This window comes from Alligator mississippiensis, chromosome 16, assembly GCF_030867095.1.
Source record: "Alligator mississippiensis isolate rAllMis1 chromosome 16, rAllMis1, whole genome shotgun sequence".
Taxonomy (NCBI): Eukaryota; Metazoa; Chordata; order Crocodylia; family Alligatoridae; genus Alligator; species Alligator mississippiensis.
Window position 1 is genome coordinate 30,464,908 of NC_081839.1, and position 17,266 is coordinate 30,482,173.

General features: G+C 48.5%; 1 protein-coding gene across 1 annotated transcript in view; it reads right to left on the reverse strand.

Moving 5' to 3' along the window:
• Positions 1-2,436: 2,436 nt before the first annotated feature.
• Positions 2,437-17,266, reverse strand: part of POU2F3 (POU class 2 homeobox 3) — a 54,487-nt gene continuing 39,657 nt past the window's right edge. The window contains exons 7-14 of the mRNA XM_059719696.1: positions 15,125-15,207; positions 13,800-13,982; positions 13,261-13,402; positions 12,509-12,645; positions 11,417-11,578; positions 7,669-7,735; positions 6,726-6,858; positions 2,437-5,674 (exon numbers count right to left, since the gene is read on the reverse strand). Of these exons, the coding sequence (XP_059575679.1) occupies positions 5,635-5,674; positions 6,726-6,858; positions 7,669-7,735; positions 11,417-11,578; positions 12,509-12,645; positions 13,261-13,402; positions 13,800-13,982; positions 15,125-15,207 (947 nt within the window). The 3' untranslated portion in view covers positions 2,437-5,634. The remainder of the gene's footprint in view (positions 5,675-6,725; positions 6,859-7,668; positions 7,736-11,416; positions 11,579-12,508; positions 12,646-13,260; positions 13,403-13,799; positions 13,983-15,124; positions 15,208-17,266) is intronic.

Genomic DNA, 17,266 nt, shown 5'->3' on the forward strand with positions numbered 1-17,266 from the left:
GACTGTACAGCTTTTGCTCCTGTCTTTATTCCAATCCTGGCTTCTTTTTCCCCCTTCTTTTTTTTTTTTGTATCCTTTGGGTAGCGACTGGGCTTTTAATGAGGCTGTAGCTGGTAGAAGCTGGAGTACATTCAGGAGCCTCATTTAGAGGATGAAGCGTATGGTGGCATTAGCTTGGTTGCATATAGTGCAGAGGCTTGGAGAGGACAGGGTGGTGGGCACTGATGGCTACAAGGTGCAGGGGTTGAATGGTAGTTGGCTTGGATGGCTACTGCTAGGGGGTAGTGTAGTGTATGTTTGGTGTGACAGCACGGGCTGAGTAGGTTGGGGCGGCCTGGGTGCTCCGGTACCAGGACCTGGTTGGAAGTGGTGGATAACCAAGGGCAGTGCAGATTCTGAGCTTTTTTGAGGTTTGAATTGATCACGTGCAACCTTGATGTTTGGGCTGTGCAGGCGGGGGCAGACCATGTAGCTTGCCTTGATTAGAACAGAATAGGGACCCATGGGTATTGTGCCTCTGCTGCTAGCTTTCACTGGTGAAGGGTAGCTTTCACTTCGTGATAAAAGTTGACACATACAGCATGAATAATACGTATCGTACCTCCGGCCTTTGGTCGAGAGTTTTCTGGCTCATTGCAGCTGAAAGCAAATTCTGAAACACAAGATGATGCAGCAGTGAAAGCCTCAGCAACAGGATGCAAACCAAGGAAGAGTAAAGCTCACTCAACTCTGTTGATGTTTCCTTTCCCCTCCTCTTCCTCCACTTCTTTCTGACCTGACGTTTGTGAGAGATAAGTCTGCCTCTACATCGTACCCACTAAAATATAAAGCAGATAGACAAATATTTTCTTATTTTAAGAAGAAAAAAAGTGACAAAAGTTATGCATTAAATAACAAATACATGTACTTGTATAAGGATTTAGTCCAAGTGTCCAACAGAAGCTGTTAAAGTCTATAATCACCTCACTCTTCTATGCTGGGTACAGCAAATTTCAGTGATGTCTGGGCTGAACACATGACCTTACACTTGCCTGTAAAGCATTTGCATTCCTGAATGCAGAATCTGTTACTTGCACATACTGTTACAAGCTTTGGCCCAAAGGTGCACAATTAGTTTGTGCAAAACAGGCTGAACAGAAAAGTTTCTATGGACAGGTTAAAAGTAAAGTCATACGTTTAAGGTGTAAAATGCTAGCTGGAGATGCTACTATATGTAGCTTTCTGCCATATTTTAGCAGATGTGGGGAGCTGGCTGCATCCCGGGCCCTGTTCTCCCCACCCCTGCCCCCAGAGCCAGGCGCAGTCACCAAGGGGTTGGCAGTCGTTCTTGCTGTCCTGGAACCAGCAGTTCTTGAAGGCGTGCTGCGGCTGCGCTCGCTTGTCATGTCCTTGCAGCCATGGCTTGTGCAGCGCGCATCCTCAAATCAGGTGCCCCCCACCTGTTGGGGGGCAAGGAATGGGAGAACAGGAAGAAACATGCAGCAGATCCCCCTCTGGGTCCAGGATGACATGTTATACTCAGCCTCTCTCCCCAACCCAGAGGCAGCTGCATTGCAGCTCCCTGTTATACTTGGTGTTGCCCCACTCCACAGCTGGCTGCAATGGGGCTGTGTTATACCCAGCTGTACCACACCCCACATCTGGGTTTATCCAGGCCCCTTTCTACCCCACCATGTCCCCCCCCACAGCAGCCCAGGAGGCTGCTGACTGCCCCAGCAAACTTCTGCCGTCTGAAGGCGCAGAGGAGCTGTGAGAGGGCCAGGTCAGCAGCTCCCGTTGTGGGACCCCTCCTCCGCCCTGCTGTGGGAGGCAGAGCCTTGCTCCGGCTGTGGCGGGACCTCTGAACCCAGACGACGGCTGCTCCCCACCCAGGATCTGCACAGAAGCTCCCCTGCCGTGTGCTGGATCACAACCACGCGTGGCCGTGGGTTGAAGGCAGACGCGCCTGCAGCACCACCTCGTCCAGCCCCTAGGGATTGCTGGGGAGGCCTGGCTCCCCAGGGATAGGAAGGGTTTTCCTAAAATCTTGTTCATAACCAGAACTCACACCAGATTAACTAAACTTGCCATTGAAATGGGGTTAATTAATCTGGTGCCAGCTTTTGGGCAGACAGAGTCACATGGGTTTAGCAGATAGCATGTGTCCTGCAGACTGAAAGGAGATTTATGCTCCTTTTTGGAGGATCAGTTCACTCTCTCCTTGAGTCCAGGTGTTTCAGTATTGCTCCTCTTTGCTAACAAAGGTAGCTACATGCCCAGACTCCCGTGTGCGGTTATGATGGAGCTGGGATGAGAATATACATTAGATGCTTTCTGCAGATGCTGAGGACAACACAAAGCCCCCCTAGCTGTGCCTATTTCCTGATCTCCTGCTCTACTCACCACTGGGTTAATGTAAGTATGCAATAGATTTGGAATAATGAGATGGACATGAACTTAGTGATAGTTGTGTCTGTTTATTGCTGGAATAGGGTGTACAGGTAGCCCATTGCTGCTTGTTCCTGCTACAATGGCATTTCCCTTCCAACCAGAATTCACTTTCCCCAAAATATTCTCCTCAAATGACTTTGTGAGGGCATCAGGTGAGGCCACATGCTTTCAATGTCAAGGTGCCCAGGCACCCAGTCACCCAGCCAGCATCACAAGTGATACTAGAGCATCCTACTAAACTCCACAGAAGGTCTTTGTGTTCCACAGAAGTCCATACAATTGCTCAGTATTTCCTGCCTATCACAGCCTTTAGCTTCTGGGAGGAGTTTGGGGAAGACATTGCTGCTTTTCTTCCCCGATTCCCCCTCTCTCAAGAGCAGAGACCATGTCTGGAAAAAATAGGACAGTGCCAAGCCCGCTGCAAAGACCCAGTTAATAACACTGCTGTTACCTCAATTGAATTAACCTGATTTTGGCCATCTGATTAAAAGTACCTGTAGGACAACTGGCCTCAGCTGCAAGAAAGTCTTGCTGTTGCCTTTCATTATACTATGAGTCACACAGACACTGAATATGTTTGGCAAATTTTGATTAACATCCCACCCCTCCAGGCTTTCTTGAGTCCGTCTCAAATCTGCTTGACTTCTGCTGCACCTGAATCAATAGACATAAGCCATTCAGAGCTTGGGTTGCATTTGCAGTCTTTGTTTAATACAAACAGGGAAAGGGAAGAGTTCAAACAAGCTAAAACCATCACTAAAATGCACGTGAATTCTTTCCCTAGCGCTTTGACAGCGCACGGTGAAGTCTAACGCAGCAGCTCCTCAGTTTGCGAGCAACCTGGCGACAGCCCCAGGCTCTGTCCATGAGCAGTTTGATTAGCTGCACACTACAAATTAGATTAACGTAAAGCTGGTTCCCTACGCTGTGCTTCTGCTGCATGAAAGATGTCTGCAGGTGGCCTGCTAGCGAGCTGTGTTGGCTCCACTGCTCTGAGTTCAACATCAAATACATTCAAGTTAAAAGATGTGGGAAAAAAAAAAAATATATATATATATATATAAACCAACTTGTGCTCTCACTTCCACCCAGACCACCTCCACTGAAAGCAGAGGTGGAGTTGGCCTGCCCCATCTGCCGTCACTCCAAGCTGTAAGCACCCAGCCCGCTGATCTGAAGGGCAGGCTGGTTTCCATCGAACTCACCCTTTATGAGCAGGGTGTCATTCTGCCCTCAGTTATTCCCCTGCATCTTTTGTGGCATTGCAAAGCAGCGCGGTAATGGAAACCTGCTTGAATGTTTCTGTTGGTGATGCATGAGCCAGACCGAAGTCCCGTTCTGGTGTGGTGTTGTCAGTGTTATTTTTGTCATCAGAGCAAGAAGACACAACTTTCACGTACCCAGGGTGGGACTCCCTGGGCAGCCCCTTGTAAATGCCACCTGGCCAGCCTGGTTGTGCGTTGCACTTGCTGCCACAAATACTGCACACAGACTGCAGGGCAATGGGGAATCACACGGAGGGAACTGACTGGCTGAATAGGAAGGGACCTCTGCAAAATGGACCCATACTTCAGAGTTTTAGAGTGGAATGACTGAGGACACCTCCCTGATGCCAGGGGGGGCATCTGAAACAACATCTGTTAGAGATGCCTGGAGGCCTCTTCGTAGAAATATTTTCTAGCTCAATCACCAGATCTGGGCTTGATGCAGAAAGTTCCCGGGCCTGCATAATGCCTGCAATCAGATACTATAGCCTTGGCTGGCCCTAAACTCGTTGCAGTGATCTGGTTTCACTCCCATACAGTCAGTGGTGGTTCTCCTCTCTGTTCCTCCCAAATATCTGTGCATTCTTGCAGGGTGAAGACAATCTGAATTTTTAATGTTCAAAAAACCCATCCTGAGGTATGGGAGCTAAGGAATCTTCCCTTTAAAAAAAATAAATAAATCCCCAGGGCTTTTCTACAGTAAAAATTCAGAGTTTTGTTGCACAGTGCCCTTCAAGAAAGCTCTCCTCTACATGTTACCAAGGTCATAAGGGTCCCATGGCCAGATTTGTAGCCCCGGGGCACTCATGGTGAGAGCTAGGTCTTCAAAAGGTCTCAGCTCCCAGTCAGGTCCTGGATCAGGGACCGATCTTGCCAATGTAATGTACTGAGCCATCTTGCAAATTTGTCCTGAGTAAGTGCCTCTGTCAGCTGTTTTCTAAGTAAAGGTGTTCAAGCAGGAACAATACAGGCTACAGGGAGATGGGATATGTGGACACCCGACAGTCTGGAAGGATGAGATGGGCCTGCAGTGAGACCCACTCACTAGGCAAAGGGACTGCAGCATCCTGGCACAGAGGGGGTTAATCCTGAGGTTTATCCCTGACCTGCAGCATTGCTTTGTAAAGCAGATTAATTAGGAGGTTTTGCTTAAATACAGCCAGGGCACTGCTGTGCTGTAGAGGAGCCTGAGTAGCCTCAGAGCCTGAGTTCACCTGTGGTTTTTAAAAGCAACAGTCGCTAAAAGAGCAGTGAGATAAGGTCTGAGCTGTGACAAGGACACCATCCTTTAAAAGGGGATATATGCTTTTTCTTTTAAAGGAAAAGAGAGAGAGGCACTTGGCTCGACAGTGCAAAACAGGCAGAGCAAAACATTAGCAGAGCGGGGGATTGATGAGCAAACAGGGATGGATGAGGCGGTACAGCACAGTGCCAGTGAGGACACCACAGCTCACATCTAGACAGAGGTCTTTGGTGAAATGAATTTGGTAACCTAGGCTCAGTTCAGGGGTTTGGGGGAGTGTGTATGTATGTGTGTGGCAGACTGGCATCAGGGACCCCAGTGCTCTGAAGTGAGTATGCAGAGGGGTGGTCACGATATGGCAATTCTGATGAACTACTGTCGGCAGTACCAAGTTACTGTGGATATTTGCAGGCAGTGGACAGCGCTGGTGCTGACAGAGCAAAGCAAGGGGCCTTTTCTTAATTAATGCCTGGAAGTGCGTTGCATTTCACCGCTGGTGTTCAGGTTCCCATGGGAGGTTCAGCCACAGTTCGAGTCTCTTAACAGTTCAGCAATTCTGGACTCCCATGAACGAAACCTTCGTTCGGCTGCACTTTGAAGGCACCGTAATGCCAAATCTTGCACAGATCATGGCTTCTGGAGAAGTCAGTCCACAGGCGGGCCTCAAAGCTCCTTCGGTGCGATGGAGAAGCAGCCTCAGTGGAGGTAAGTAGTTTGATTCCATCGGTACCATGATCTGCACAAAAGAAAAACATAACAGATGCAGATACAACCCGGTTTTCCCTTTTCCTTGCAGCCTGAACTGATCTTGGCCACCAGACTGCATCAGGGCACGATCCTCTGGAACCGAGGAAGCAGAGCAGCTGCTGCAACACTCAACTGCTCTTAGTTTATTTCTTGGTTTCTTGGCATCACTGATGCTATGAGCCATGCTGGTTGGTAGAAGCAAGAGAGGAACTACAGGTGTGCAAGGGATGAAGCAACAACTAGAGCTTTGGATGTGTCGGGTGGCTGGCTCAGAGCTTCTGGGATCTCTGAGGCTGGGCTAGATTTGACAGGGGAAAATTATTCCTCCTCCTTGCTTTACCTGCTGCTGCAGGATTATTGCCATGTGTGTGCTGGGTTGGCTCTGGTGGGGGAAGCTGGAATTAAAGGACAGAGTCTAACCAGGAAAACCAGCAAAACAAAGCGTCTTTGTCCCAGGAGGAAGAAGCAAGCGTCGTGGCTACACGCTATATCCTTTTACATGCTGAATTCATGTAATTCATATCAGCTTCATTGGAGCTGGACTGTTCTCAGTGATGGCAGGTGACAGAACAAGGAGCAATGGGCTCAAGTTGCATCAAGGGACATCTACGTTAGATATTAGGAAACATTGCTCACTAGGAGGGTAGTGAAGCACTGGAACAAGTTACCCAGACAGGTAGCAGAGTCTCCATCCTTGGAGGTTTTTAAGACCTGGCTAGACAAAGCCTTGTCTGGGTGATATATCTGGGGCTGGTCCTGCTTTGAGCGAGGGGTTGGACTACATGAGCTTCTGATGTCCCTTCCAACCCTACTTTTCTATGATTCTATGAATTTCTACTAGCATGAAATTTCAAAGCAAATGCAGCTTTTTGAAGCAGTAAATAGCCACTTCCCAGAATGAGAAGGAAACCACCCTGCAACACAATGGCTTCACTTAGCTTGAGTTTTGCTGAAGTTTCCAGCCCTGCAGTACGTTATTTAAGCCCTGAATGCTCCCATCATGCCTGGACACTACCAAGGAGTGAACCGTGTTGCCTTACCCAGAAGAGTTGAAACTAGATGAATTCATTGCAGGTTTGGAGTGGCTCTGGGATGCACTGGGGCTACTGGCATGGAGCGCTGTGCCAGGTGAAGAGGGCCGGCTGGAGTTCCCAGGAGAGCACGACGATGTTACTGCACAACAGGAGAGACCAGGTGAGGTTTGTATCTTGGGGGTAGTTCTCTCCTCCCCTCCCTCTTCTCTCCTTTTCCTCAGTCCTTGCTCACTACACCAGCAGGCACATTTAATCTGGCAGCCTGGGCTGTGACCAGCCAGCCAAGTGGGGCTCAGGGGGCATTCTCCCCATGCTGGAGCAGGGCTCTTGGAGCAGACGGTCCCTTCAGCATGAGATCTGCCAGCTCCAGAAACATCGATGTTCTCCTTCACAGACCCCCAGTCCGGGGCATGTTTCCAGTCCAAAGCCTTATGGTAACCATAGGAGGCATAAATGGGGCAGGTGAATGAGAGAATAGCAAGAAGGGAAGGCAGTGAAGGAAGTAAAAGAATGGGCAAGGAAGGAATTGCAATGAACCCCAAGCTGGAGCAGATAAGTCCTAACAGAGATAGGCTTGGACATGTAGATCCAGGGCCAACTCCCCCCAACTATGAGGGTCATTTGATTACAGGATTCTGCCTTGGTCCCAGCCATAAATATCTGCTTGGGATCTCACAGGAAAAGCTATTCATGTGAAGGGACTGTCCTCAGGTTGGCCAGAGGGAGGATGCAGATTTTCCCCTTTGCTGTCTTTGACCTTGAACTTGGCCACACTGAGCAACCAGTCAGGGCCAGGCCAAAGTCCCATCTCATATGGTGTGAGGATGCTGGAACCCAAGCAGCTCTCAGAGCTAAACCAAGTCCTCAGCACTGATAGATGAAACAGAGAAAGGGAGTGTGGTTCCCATGAAGGAAATAGGAGAGGTATCTTCCTGCCTGCTAGGCTTACCTGCCCCTGGCATGGTGCTATGGACTGGGTTGACTGAGGGAGGTCCCAGGGACCCTGAGGTAGAGACCTGAAAGGGAACAAAAACTGAGTCAATCAGTGACTTGGGACGAACAGAGATCCTGGAGCACTGCTCCCTTCCTCTTCCCATGGGAAGCCCTTTGCATCCTGCATACCCCCATACAGATCTCTCGTCCACGTAGAGCTGAGACTCATATGGACGGCTCCCTGTGTAACACGGGATACAGCCAACCTTGCCACTAGATTGCACATGTGCAGACACTGGTCCTGTTGTACCACACACACACACACACACACTCTTCCCATAGTGCAAGAGCAGATGGGTGCAACCTGCATTCTGTAAGGCAGGGTTCTCAGTGTGTGGAGCACTTCTTAATACACAAGCCGTGTCCCCTCTCCCAACAGCCATCCTTGGGAGCAGCTCCCCCCTCATTCACAAGCACCTGCCATTGCTGTGTGAACTAGGGTGACTGCTTGCCTGGCTGAGGAAAGCTTAGGGGAGGATTTGTTTATTTTAAGTTGACTTAGCGTGAGAAATGTTCTGCCCTTTTTCTAGAGGACAAGCACTCTTACCACCTCGCCTGGCATAACTAGAGTACCCCCTAATCAGTGCGACTCCCAGCCTCTGGCTGTAACAGGGTGCATACACCTCTAGACAAGGACCAATTAGCTTCTCCTCTTTACAAAAATGCGTGAATGCAAAGTGCTATGATGAGACTGGAAAGACATCCCTTGGTCCTGCGAAATTTCATCCATTTGCTTCAAATTGCAACAGCAAAATCCATGATGGTGCTCATCTGACATCCACCCCAGCTGTCTGGACACCTCGAGATCATTAATAAAGAGGGGGGCAGGGATTCAGGGGGGGCAACCTTTTTAGCCCCATTTCCTCCTCAAGTGCCACCCCTTTCCCTACCCAACCTGCTGCTCTGCTTTCTGCTCCCTGCCCTTCCCAATCTGCTGCCCACGTCACTTGCAGCACCCATGGTGCAGGGTGCCCGCCCCTGAAACAGTAAATGATTCTGAGCGCATAGGATCCTGGCAGAGCAAGAAGAAATGAGCAGTCCAAAACTGGTGAGCTATTCCTAGTCTGTAACTAGACAATGCCAGTCATACTTTTCTGCCTGTGGATACATGAGACTTTGCACCACTAAACTCTTCTGCAAGGGGCTCCATTTCACCATGAGTATTTTATCTGCAAAGAGACAGAGATGCACGGTCTTGACTCAAGATTTACAAAGCTGTTGTTCCCCTGGCCTGTGACAGTCAGGGCCTTTCCAGTGGTCTCAGCTTGGACTCACATGAACAGAGGCACCCAAACTACTCGTACGATCTTGGCCTCCTCCCTTGCAGCCCTTCTTACTTTGCTTCTTTGCAGAACTTGTTGTTGGCTGCTTTTGCTGCCAATTCTTCTTTTTGTCTCTTTAATTAGGGGATGTCTGGGTTTCTAATAGGCCTTTCTCTCTGGTTCTGATTTGTTTACATCTAAATAAGTACACACAGCAACTTGTTGAGAACGGACGATGAATAGCTCATGAGATCGTACTACAGCTAAGGCCTTTGTGCAAGAACTTCACCACACCTACCGCTTGGAGGACTCACTCCAACAGGAGACCGCCTGATTTCAAGACAGAAGCATCCCTTATGAATATGCACAGATACACCCTTCCCTACTATAGCATATGAACCCTTGGTGCCTGCAATACTGCAGCCAGGCTCCTACTATGTCAAGTCTGTTAGCCAGCAGCAGGCTGTTACTCACAATGCCCACGCTGCTATAGGGTTCCATACACCATTGCATGAATAGAGGTGACCCTGTCCACAGTGACTCCTGCCAACAAAAAATGCCTTTTGGGCAACAAACAGCAGCAGCATATGATGTTGTCAGAGAGTATTCATGGGAAGAACGTCTGCAGATGCTTCTGCAGCAGCGTTCACCCCAAACACTCAGCACATCTATTAGAGTCTCAGCAAGCTACAGACCTGCCTTAACAAGCAACTGCCTGATGCTCGTGGGTGGAAAAACAGGCAGCTGCCCTTTGATGTTCAGTGCACCCCAGATGAGATGGCAACTTTTGTTAAGCAGTGAGACTGCAGACCACTCCCCTGGCATCACCATCCACCCAGAGGAGGAACAAACACCTCTCCAGTTCGGGATTGCAACACCGCTCTGGAAAGGTGCGTGGAGTTTCGGGGATGTGGCTTTTTGCTCTCAGAATTAGCAAAAAGCACCTGCTTAAGTGAATTCGGTTGAGTTAAGCATGGCCTTAATGCTGTCTTGGACCAGGACAGAAAGAAAGGGGAGCCACTTGAACCCGTTTTATAGTTTGCATTGCCCATTCAGACGAGAACAGGCCTCTGGAGTGTCATTTAAGTAACATATTAAAACATGACAGAGGTCCGTGTGCTGCATACTGGGTTTGAGATGGTGGGAGCTGGATATTTTTAACCCTATATTTCCCAATAGATTTATCTGTCATTGTTAAATAGGATTTCCCACCATTTCAACTGATTGCAAAGTCATGTTTAACACTGGACTAAATAATACAGCTCCTCAGGGTTGTGCTCTACTACAGCCTTACTTCCTAGTAAAAACAAGTCCATTATGTCCTTCATCTATGCAGCCCTTTCCCTTCTTCCAGGACAGTAAATTCCCTGACTCTCACCACTTTATTCTGCAGGAGGGTAAGGAGAGAAGGGATAGTATTGGACTTAGGTTTTGCCCAAAATCCCAGACTCAACCCAGTATCCCAGTTCACTGCCTCATCTCAAATATTGTGAGGTGAGCTGGTGACCAGCATTGAAACTACAAAGGTCATCACTAGGCTTCAGAGTCAACATCACTAGGCTTCAGACTGTGGCAATGCTGATCAAACTATGGACCATATAACAACACCATGCCCTCTATACACATTTGATGGTGATATTGCAGAGGTACATTCCCTTTCCTCAAGGGCATTAGACTAGTTAATTAACCTTAAACTGGACTTATAATTGTTGCTCCAAGTCAGCCATAGGAAAGAAGGAGAGTCAACCTACTGAGTGGAGGCAGCCCACAGCTTCAAGAACCAGCTTCTACTAAAATTTAACAGTTTTTCTGTGCAACGTTAAGGGATCGAAGCTTGGGGTCTAGGCTGATTTACACCCACTGAGAAGTTGATGCTTGATTAAAAATCAAAGAAAAGGCGAACAGGAGTGTATATTCTACAGAGATGGACCAAGCTATGAGACCAGCGCAAGGTCTCAATCTACCCCCTCAACAGCATCTCCACCCAGTTCCCTGCTCATTTCCCTTGGGGCGTGCATGGGAGGAGATGGGGTGACTCAGAAAACAGTGCTGTTTTCCCTGCGTTGGTACCAAATTGAAGCCCTGATGAGAAGGTATTGCACTGCAGTAAGTGGAGGGGATGATTCAGCAAGCAGTGCTCAGCCCAGTGAATTGGGCCAGTGCCCCAGGGAGTTCCCGCTGGCAGAAGCACGGTATTTTTGGATGCAGTTAAAAGTGAGGGAAGCCCTGCCCACTGGTTCCTTGGGCATCCATGACCCATGAAGTTCTTTGCTCCCTTTTCTAATCTACTGCACAGTGCTTGCACCCTCTGCACTGTGGACAGTTCAGAGATGATCTCCACTGCAAGAAGACCCATTTCCTTATTACTCTATGGTACTTCCTGCTTCACAGACAGTAATGGGGAACCCCCCGACCCCCATGCCTTGGTCCAATGGATCTCACCAGTCTGGAGTTGTAGATGGGAGATTTAATGGGGGATGGCATCGGGCAGCTGATCCGCTTCTCCTTCTGGCGCCGGTTACAGAACCAAACCCGAACCACTTCCTTTTCCATGGAGAGCTGCTCTGCTATCAGGGAGATCTCCTCTGAGCTGGGCTTGGGGTTCTGCTAAGAGAGGGCGTTAGGTTAACAAAGAAAACCTTGGAGAGATGATGTTGCAGCATCAGCAAGTGGGGAGAATCAGTCGAATGGGATCAGACATGGGACCGGGCCAGGGTAGTAGCGAGGGCTGGTTGGAAGATGTTCCACCAGAACAGATTTGTCAATGAAAAATGGCGTTTGAGCCACCAGAGTGAGTGAGAGGTGCCTACCTTCCACCAAAAACATCGGTTCTTTTCTTTTTTGGGGCATCTGAAAGCTGGAGAACCAAGATAGTCTACTCTGAATTGCTGCCATGGTCTTGCATGCTTCTACTCCTGTCTGGAGGCAGAGCTCCCCTGCTTGACCACCCCCTTGTAGGTCACAAGGCAGCTGTAAGACTGCCGGAGGGGATGAAGCAGTGCACTGCGGGAACCTATTCTGATCGGGGGGGTGTCTACATGAGACACCAACTGCCCAGTAGCCTAATAACACTGTGCAATAGCATGTTGGGCAAAAACTGTGCTAATACACTACTGCACAGTAAGCATCACTAAAAACCCATGCGCCAGCATTACTGTGCAGTAGTGTGAGTTACTGCACATTGATTAACTAAGCTTAACGCACAATAACTATAACACATTAATGAATGTGTAGACGTGCCCAGGGAAACCCATCTCCTGAAGAGGGACCAATGCACCCCAAGACAGCCCCCTGAGGCACTGCAGCTGTGTGTCCAAGCTGAAATATTCTCTTTCCATTTTGCAGCAAAAGGGCATTTTCTTCTGTGGAAAAGTAAAATACCATGCAACTGCAAGGTGCAATAAAACCCGCTTCCCTTCCAAAGCAGATTCCCTCCCTTCTCTTTTTGGAGGCCTCGTGGCTGCAGCTGAGACCCGGCAGGGATTTCCACCTGGGGAATACAGGTCATAACCCACGCCAAGATTTTCCTCTCACATCTTGAAACCTCTTCTCCAGCGTGGAGCGAATGTTGGTCTCAATGCTGGTGCGTTTCTTCCTTTTCCGCCCAAACATCTCGCTCACCAAGGGGTAGGAGCTGGGGGTGCTCATGGAGGAGTCCAGCGGAGCAGATTCTGAGGAGAGAGGGAGAAGGGAGAGTCCGTGAGGGTTTTGCCCTTGGAATTACAGACGTTCATTTTGGTTTTTAACCCAACAATCTCCCTCGAGGGCCAAATTTTCAGGTGTTTTCACTGGTGGAAGTCAGTGGAGCTCTGCTGCTTCACGCCAGCTTGTGTCGCGGTGAATAGACCGAACGAGGTGCTGGTCAAACGCACGGGGCCATGACGTTCCCCAACGGCTTGCAGCCCCGAGGGGTTACCAACCTGCAGACTTCTGCTGTGCCGCTAGCGGAGATCCCCCTTTACATCCTAAAGGACGTGCTCCTCCTAAAACTGCCATATCACAGAGCACTTTGCCAGAGGGCTAGATAGTTGCAGGTATCCCCAAGTCACAGCTGAAGAAAGTGAAGCACAGAGCAGCCAGCTAGCTTTCCTGGTAAGTGGCAGAACCAGGAATAGAGCAAGTGTGACGCCCAGTGAGTGTGTTTCAGGTCTCCTACTGTGCCACGGCAGACAGAAGTGGCGGTACTGTCCCAAGCTGTGGGTGCAGCTCCAGCTCTTATCTTCAGAGGCCCCATTCAGCCCCCGATTGCACTGGCCATTATAGCAGAGCAGCACGGTGTGGCCTACCTGCATCGCTCAGCCACTTCTCCAGCAGGGGTTTGAGCTTGCACATGTTCTTAAAGCTCAGGTTGAGCGCCTCAAAGCGTGAAATGGTGGTCTGGCTGAAATCATTGCCGTACAGCTTCCCCATGGCCAGTCCGACGTCGCCCTGCCAAGGCAACCAGACTGATAGAGTAGCTGAGAAAACCCACTCGCAGCCTCCCACCTTGGCATCAGCTCATGCTCGGTCGTTTCTCCATTGGCAATGCCTCCAGATCCTTGGCCCACTTGCCTGAGAGCCCTCTGTCTCTTCCACAGCTGGAGACTGACCCACAGACAGGCTGTGGCCTTTCTACAGTCGTTCCTCCCTGTGCTTTCCAGGTGGTATTCCCAGGAAGCACGCCTGTCTCATACCCATCCCTTCCTCCATCCCCACATCTGTGCTGACCCCTTCCCCTTCCCTTTTGTGTGTGCATCGGTATCAAATCCTCCCCCACAACAACAGTATCAAACCCTAACCATCTCATACTAAGCCCGTCCCCAAGAGACTGCTGTTCGTCCCTCACCTGCGTGAACCCGAGCTTGATTCGCCTTTGCTTGAAAGTCTTAGCAAACTTTTCTAGCTCCTCCAGGTCGCTAGGTTCATCGCATGTGGCTGAGGATGGCAAGTGCTTTGCAACCTGCAAGTGCTGGGACACGTCCAGGTGGGATTCAACTGAGGACCCAGGGAGCCCCGAACGTCCCACTGCCTGTTAAGAAGAGAGTCATGATAAGAAAAAACCTGAACAAAGGTCTGCATCTCTTCCACTCAGTCATTGCTTAATGCTGTTATGTGCTGTTAACCAGGAGTTGCTTCTTTCACCAGAGGTGGCTGCAAGTTGGTGGAGGGGACTATGATCTTCACAGGTGCATGTGAGAGGCAAAGGGCTGGATGGAAGAAGAAGGGGGTCTCTCAGCTCTGCTTGACAGGTGTGTGAGGCACAGGAAGTGCAGTCCTAGAGAGTTTGTCATATTTTTATGGAAGTTTTTGGCCCACTGGGCAGGTTCAGGCACTGAAATCACAGCTCCTCCAAAGCTATACTGTGGAGTGTAGCTACCTGGTGGATCTGACACAGCAACTGGAGCCAATCCCCTTCCAAACCCTAGGGACCTTGCATGAGGGAGAAGCAGGGGAGGGTGAGATGGAAATCCCTCTGTGGAAGATTGCTGTGCCTGGAACCCACAAGTACGAATGAGCCAAAGCCACTTCTGCAATCAAGAAGCCATCAGAGCCCAAGGCAATGCAGGGCAGAAATGCCCTGGGGATTGTAAAGATCCTGTCTTTGCCCCTGGGTGAGGCAGGCAGCAGAAAACGGTGAAGAAAAAGACGGGCTGACAACAAGGCACAATGGGAATGAGCAGCGGAGGCCAGCACAGGTGCAGTGACTGCAGTCATGATTGCACAGGGACGCAGCGAGCACCTTGGATCTAGGGCAAGAGGAGTTAGTAGCTGCTTTTGAAATAGAGGGTGTCATTGAGGAAAGGGCCAACAGAGTAATGCCAGGCTTCAGCACAGTTTGAAAGGCTGGGAGTGGGAGAAGGGCATAAAAGGGGAGTTGTGGTGTAAGGTGTGAAGGGAACAGAGTGTTTGACAGTCCAGAAATCACCAGCCACCAAAGGGCCCTGATGGCTCCCCACTGCCAAGGACAGGAGGGAGTTCAGGGAGGAAGTGCCTCTCACCCCCCATAAGTGGGGAGTGGAGACCAGTGAGGGACAAGCCTGCATTGCCCCAGCTTGGGTCGCAATTAGCTTCATCTGATGATTCAAATCCGGGGCTCCTAGGTAGTTGGTGACGTGGCCCTTGGGGTGAATCCAATTCTACTCCTGGCTGAGGTTGTGGGGATGCAATTACCTGCGAGGCGAGGCTGGGCCCAGGCTGCGAGAGGATGAGGCTGCTTTGCTGTTGCTGGTAGGAGAGGAGGCTTGGCTGCAGAGCTGGTGAGGGAGAAAGAGATGGATCAGGTCATCCCTGTAAGCATCTAAAATGAGTTGCATTGCCAGATCACCAGGAGCCACAGGGAAGGATCCATTGCATACTTTATGGGGTGCAGCGGGGATGGGGAAACTTTATGGCCCATCCATAGCATGTCAGTGGGGGGTCCTAGGGAAGACAGGAGTGAACACCCAAGCCTACTGAAGTGCTCCAGAGTGGGAAGCTCTGGATGCGTCCTAGTTGTCTCTTCTTGACTTCTCAACCACTGGCAGCATAGATGAGCCCTTAGCAATACCATGGCTAGATAGTGGTTGAAGTCTGTGCTTTGGTGCAGCAGGTCTTCAGTTCAAACACTTGGGCAGGAGGGGATGAAGGGGAAAGGGTTATTGCATATGCAAACCATGACTCAATTACTGCTCACCTGTCTTATTCACTGTCCTATATCTCCTGTCCCCCGCCTGTTAAATAGCCCATTAATCACCTCTGACATACGACTGTGAAACTCTGTAGGGCAGGGAGATGATCATCTTATTTGATGTGTAAACACCCTCCAGCGCATTCAGGATGCTACATAATTTACAAACAGAGGCAGGACACCCACATAAGCACACACGTGCACACACATTTTCAGTTGTTTTTTTCCCCACGTGGTCATTTTTTTTTTTTTTAAACCTGTTTCAAAAGCTATCGAGCGACCAAAGCTGGGGCAGGGAAAGGGGGAGAAAAGGTGAAGGAAAATCAAATCCCGAACAGCTTTCTGTTGTTTTCAGTAGCAGAGGGAAAAACAGAGAAAAAAATAAAATTAAACTTTGAAACAATTTATAGTGGCTTTTTTTGTTTTGTCTTGGGGGTTTTTTTGACGACTAAATGGAGAATTTCAAATGATTGAAAAATTCTTTGGCTTCGACAAAAGGCCAGTTTTGTCTAAGGAAGTTTGGACTGGAAGTTTTGAGCAGTTCTAGGTTGAATGCAACAGACCTTCAATCATAGCCAATTTAGTTGGATCCGAGTTGGTGAATCAGAAGTGAGACTCCTTTTATAGGCTGAGAGGCCAGAAAAAGCCATTATGATGACAATACAGGTAAAACAGCTCACCCAATCATGCATCTAGCTCACCCAATCATGCATCTAGCTCACCCAATCATGCATCTAGCTCACCAAACCAGAGGTGAAATAAAGCAGAGCTTTTAAAAAAACACATTTTTATTTAAAGGATGCTGAGTAAAGCAGCATATATCTTACCTCTCTGAATGTTAATTATATTCCCTAGTCCAATTTTGCCTCCTATTTCCAATATGAGCTTTACAGACTTCAACTTGCAGCTACTGGATTTTTTTTAAAATCAAAATCCTATAGTTATTCCCTTTATGCTTTCGGTTATAAATTTCATTAATGAAGTGTATCTTAAGCTACTTTACCCTTTCCCTTTTTTATTCTACTGTATTTCAAATAAATTGCATTTCTCCTCAAATACATAAAACAATCCAAAATGATGAAAGAAAGCGGAAAATCTATAAAACTAACAAAAAGTGGTATTTATGGGGTCCATGTAATTGTTTAGCTGATAAACTGCCAGATGAATGTCTATATCTCCGATGGAAAAGTCCTATAGGATTTAACCCGGGTCGAAACGATATGGTTTGCCAAAAATTTAGTAAAGTTCTAGGGACATTACTTTTGAAACCCAGAGAATTTATTAGAGAATTATAGCCTTTCTGGAGGGGCCTTAGAGCCTTTCTAAAGTCATTTCTATGGAACCCAACAGAGAATTATATCCCTGTTATTGATTTAGAACTGAACCCTATAGAAAATACATTAATTTTGTTAAACAAAAATAAATTTCAACAATCCTTTTATTCTAAACTGAATGTGCCATATCCCATTTATTCACCTTGATATTTCTCTTTAAAAAATGATTTCCTTTGACACTGGAGTCATTTTGAATTTCAAATCTGAGCTAGAAATAAAGTGCACACTTTTAACAGGGAAGAGAATTATTCATTGGAGCAACTTTCTCAGGATGCAAGGGTTTCTCCATTTCTTGAACTATTTAAAATCAAG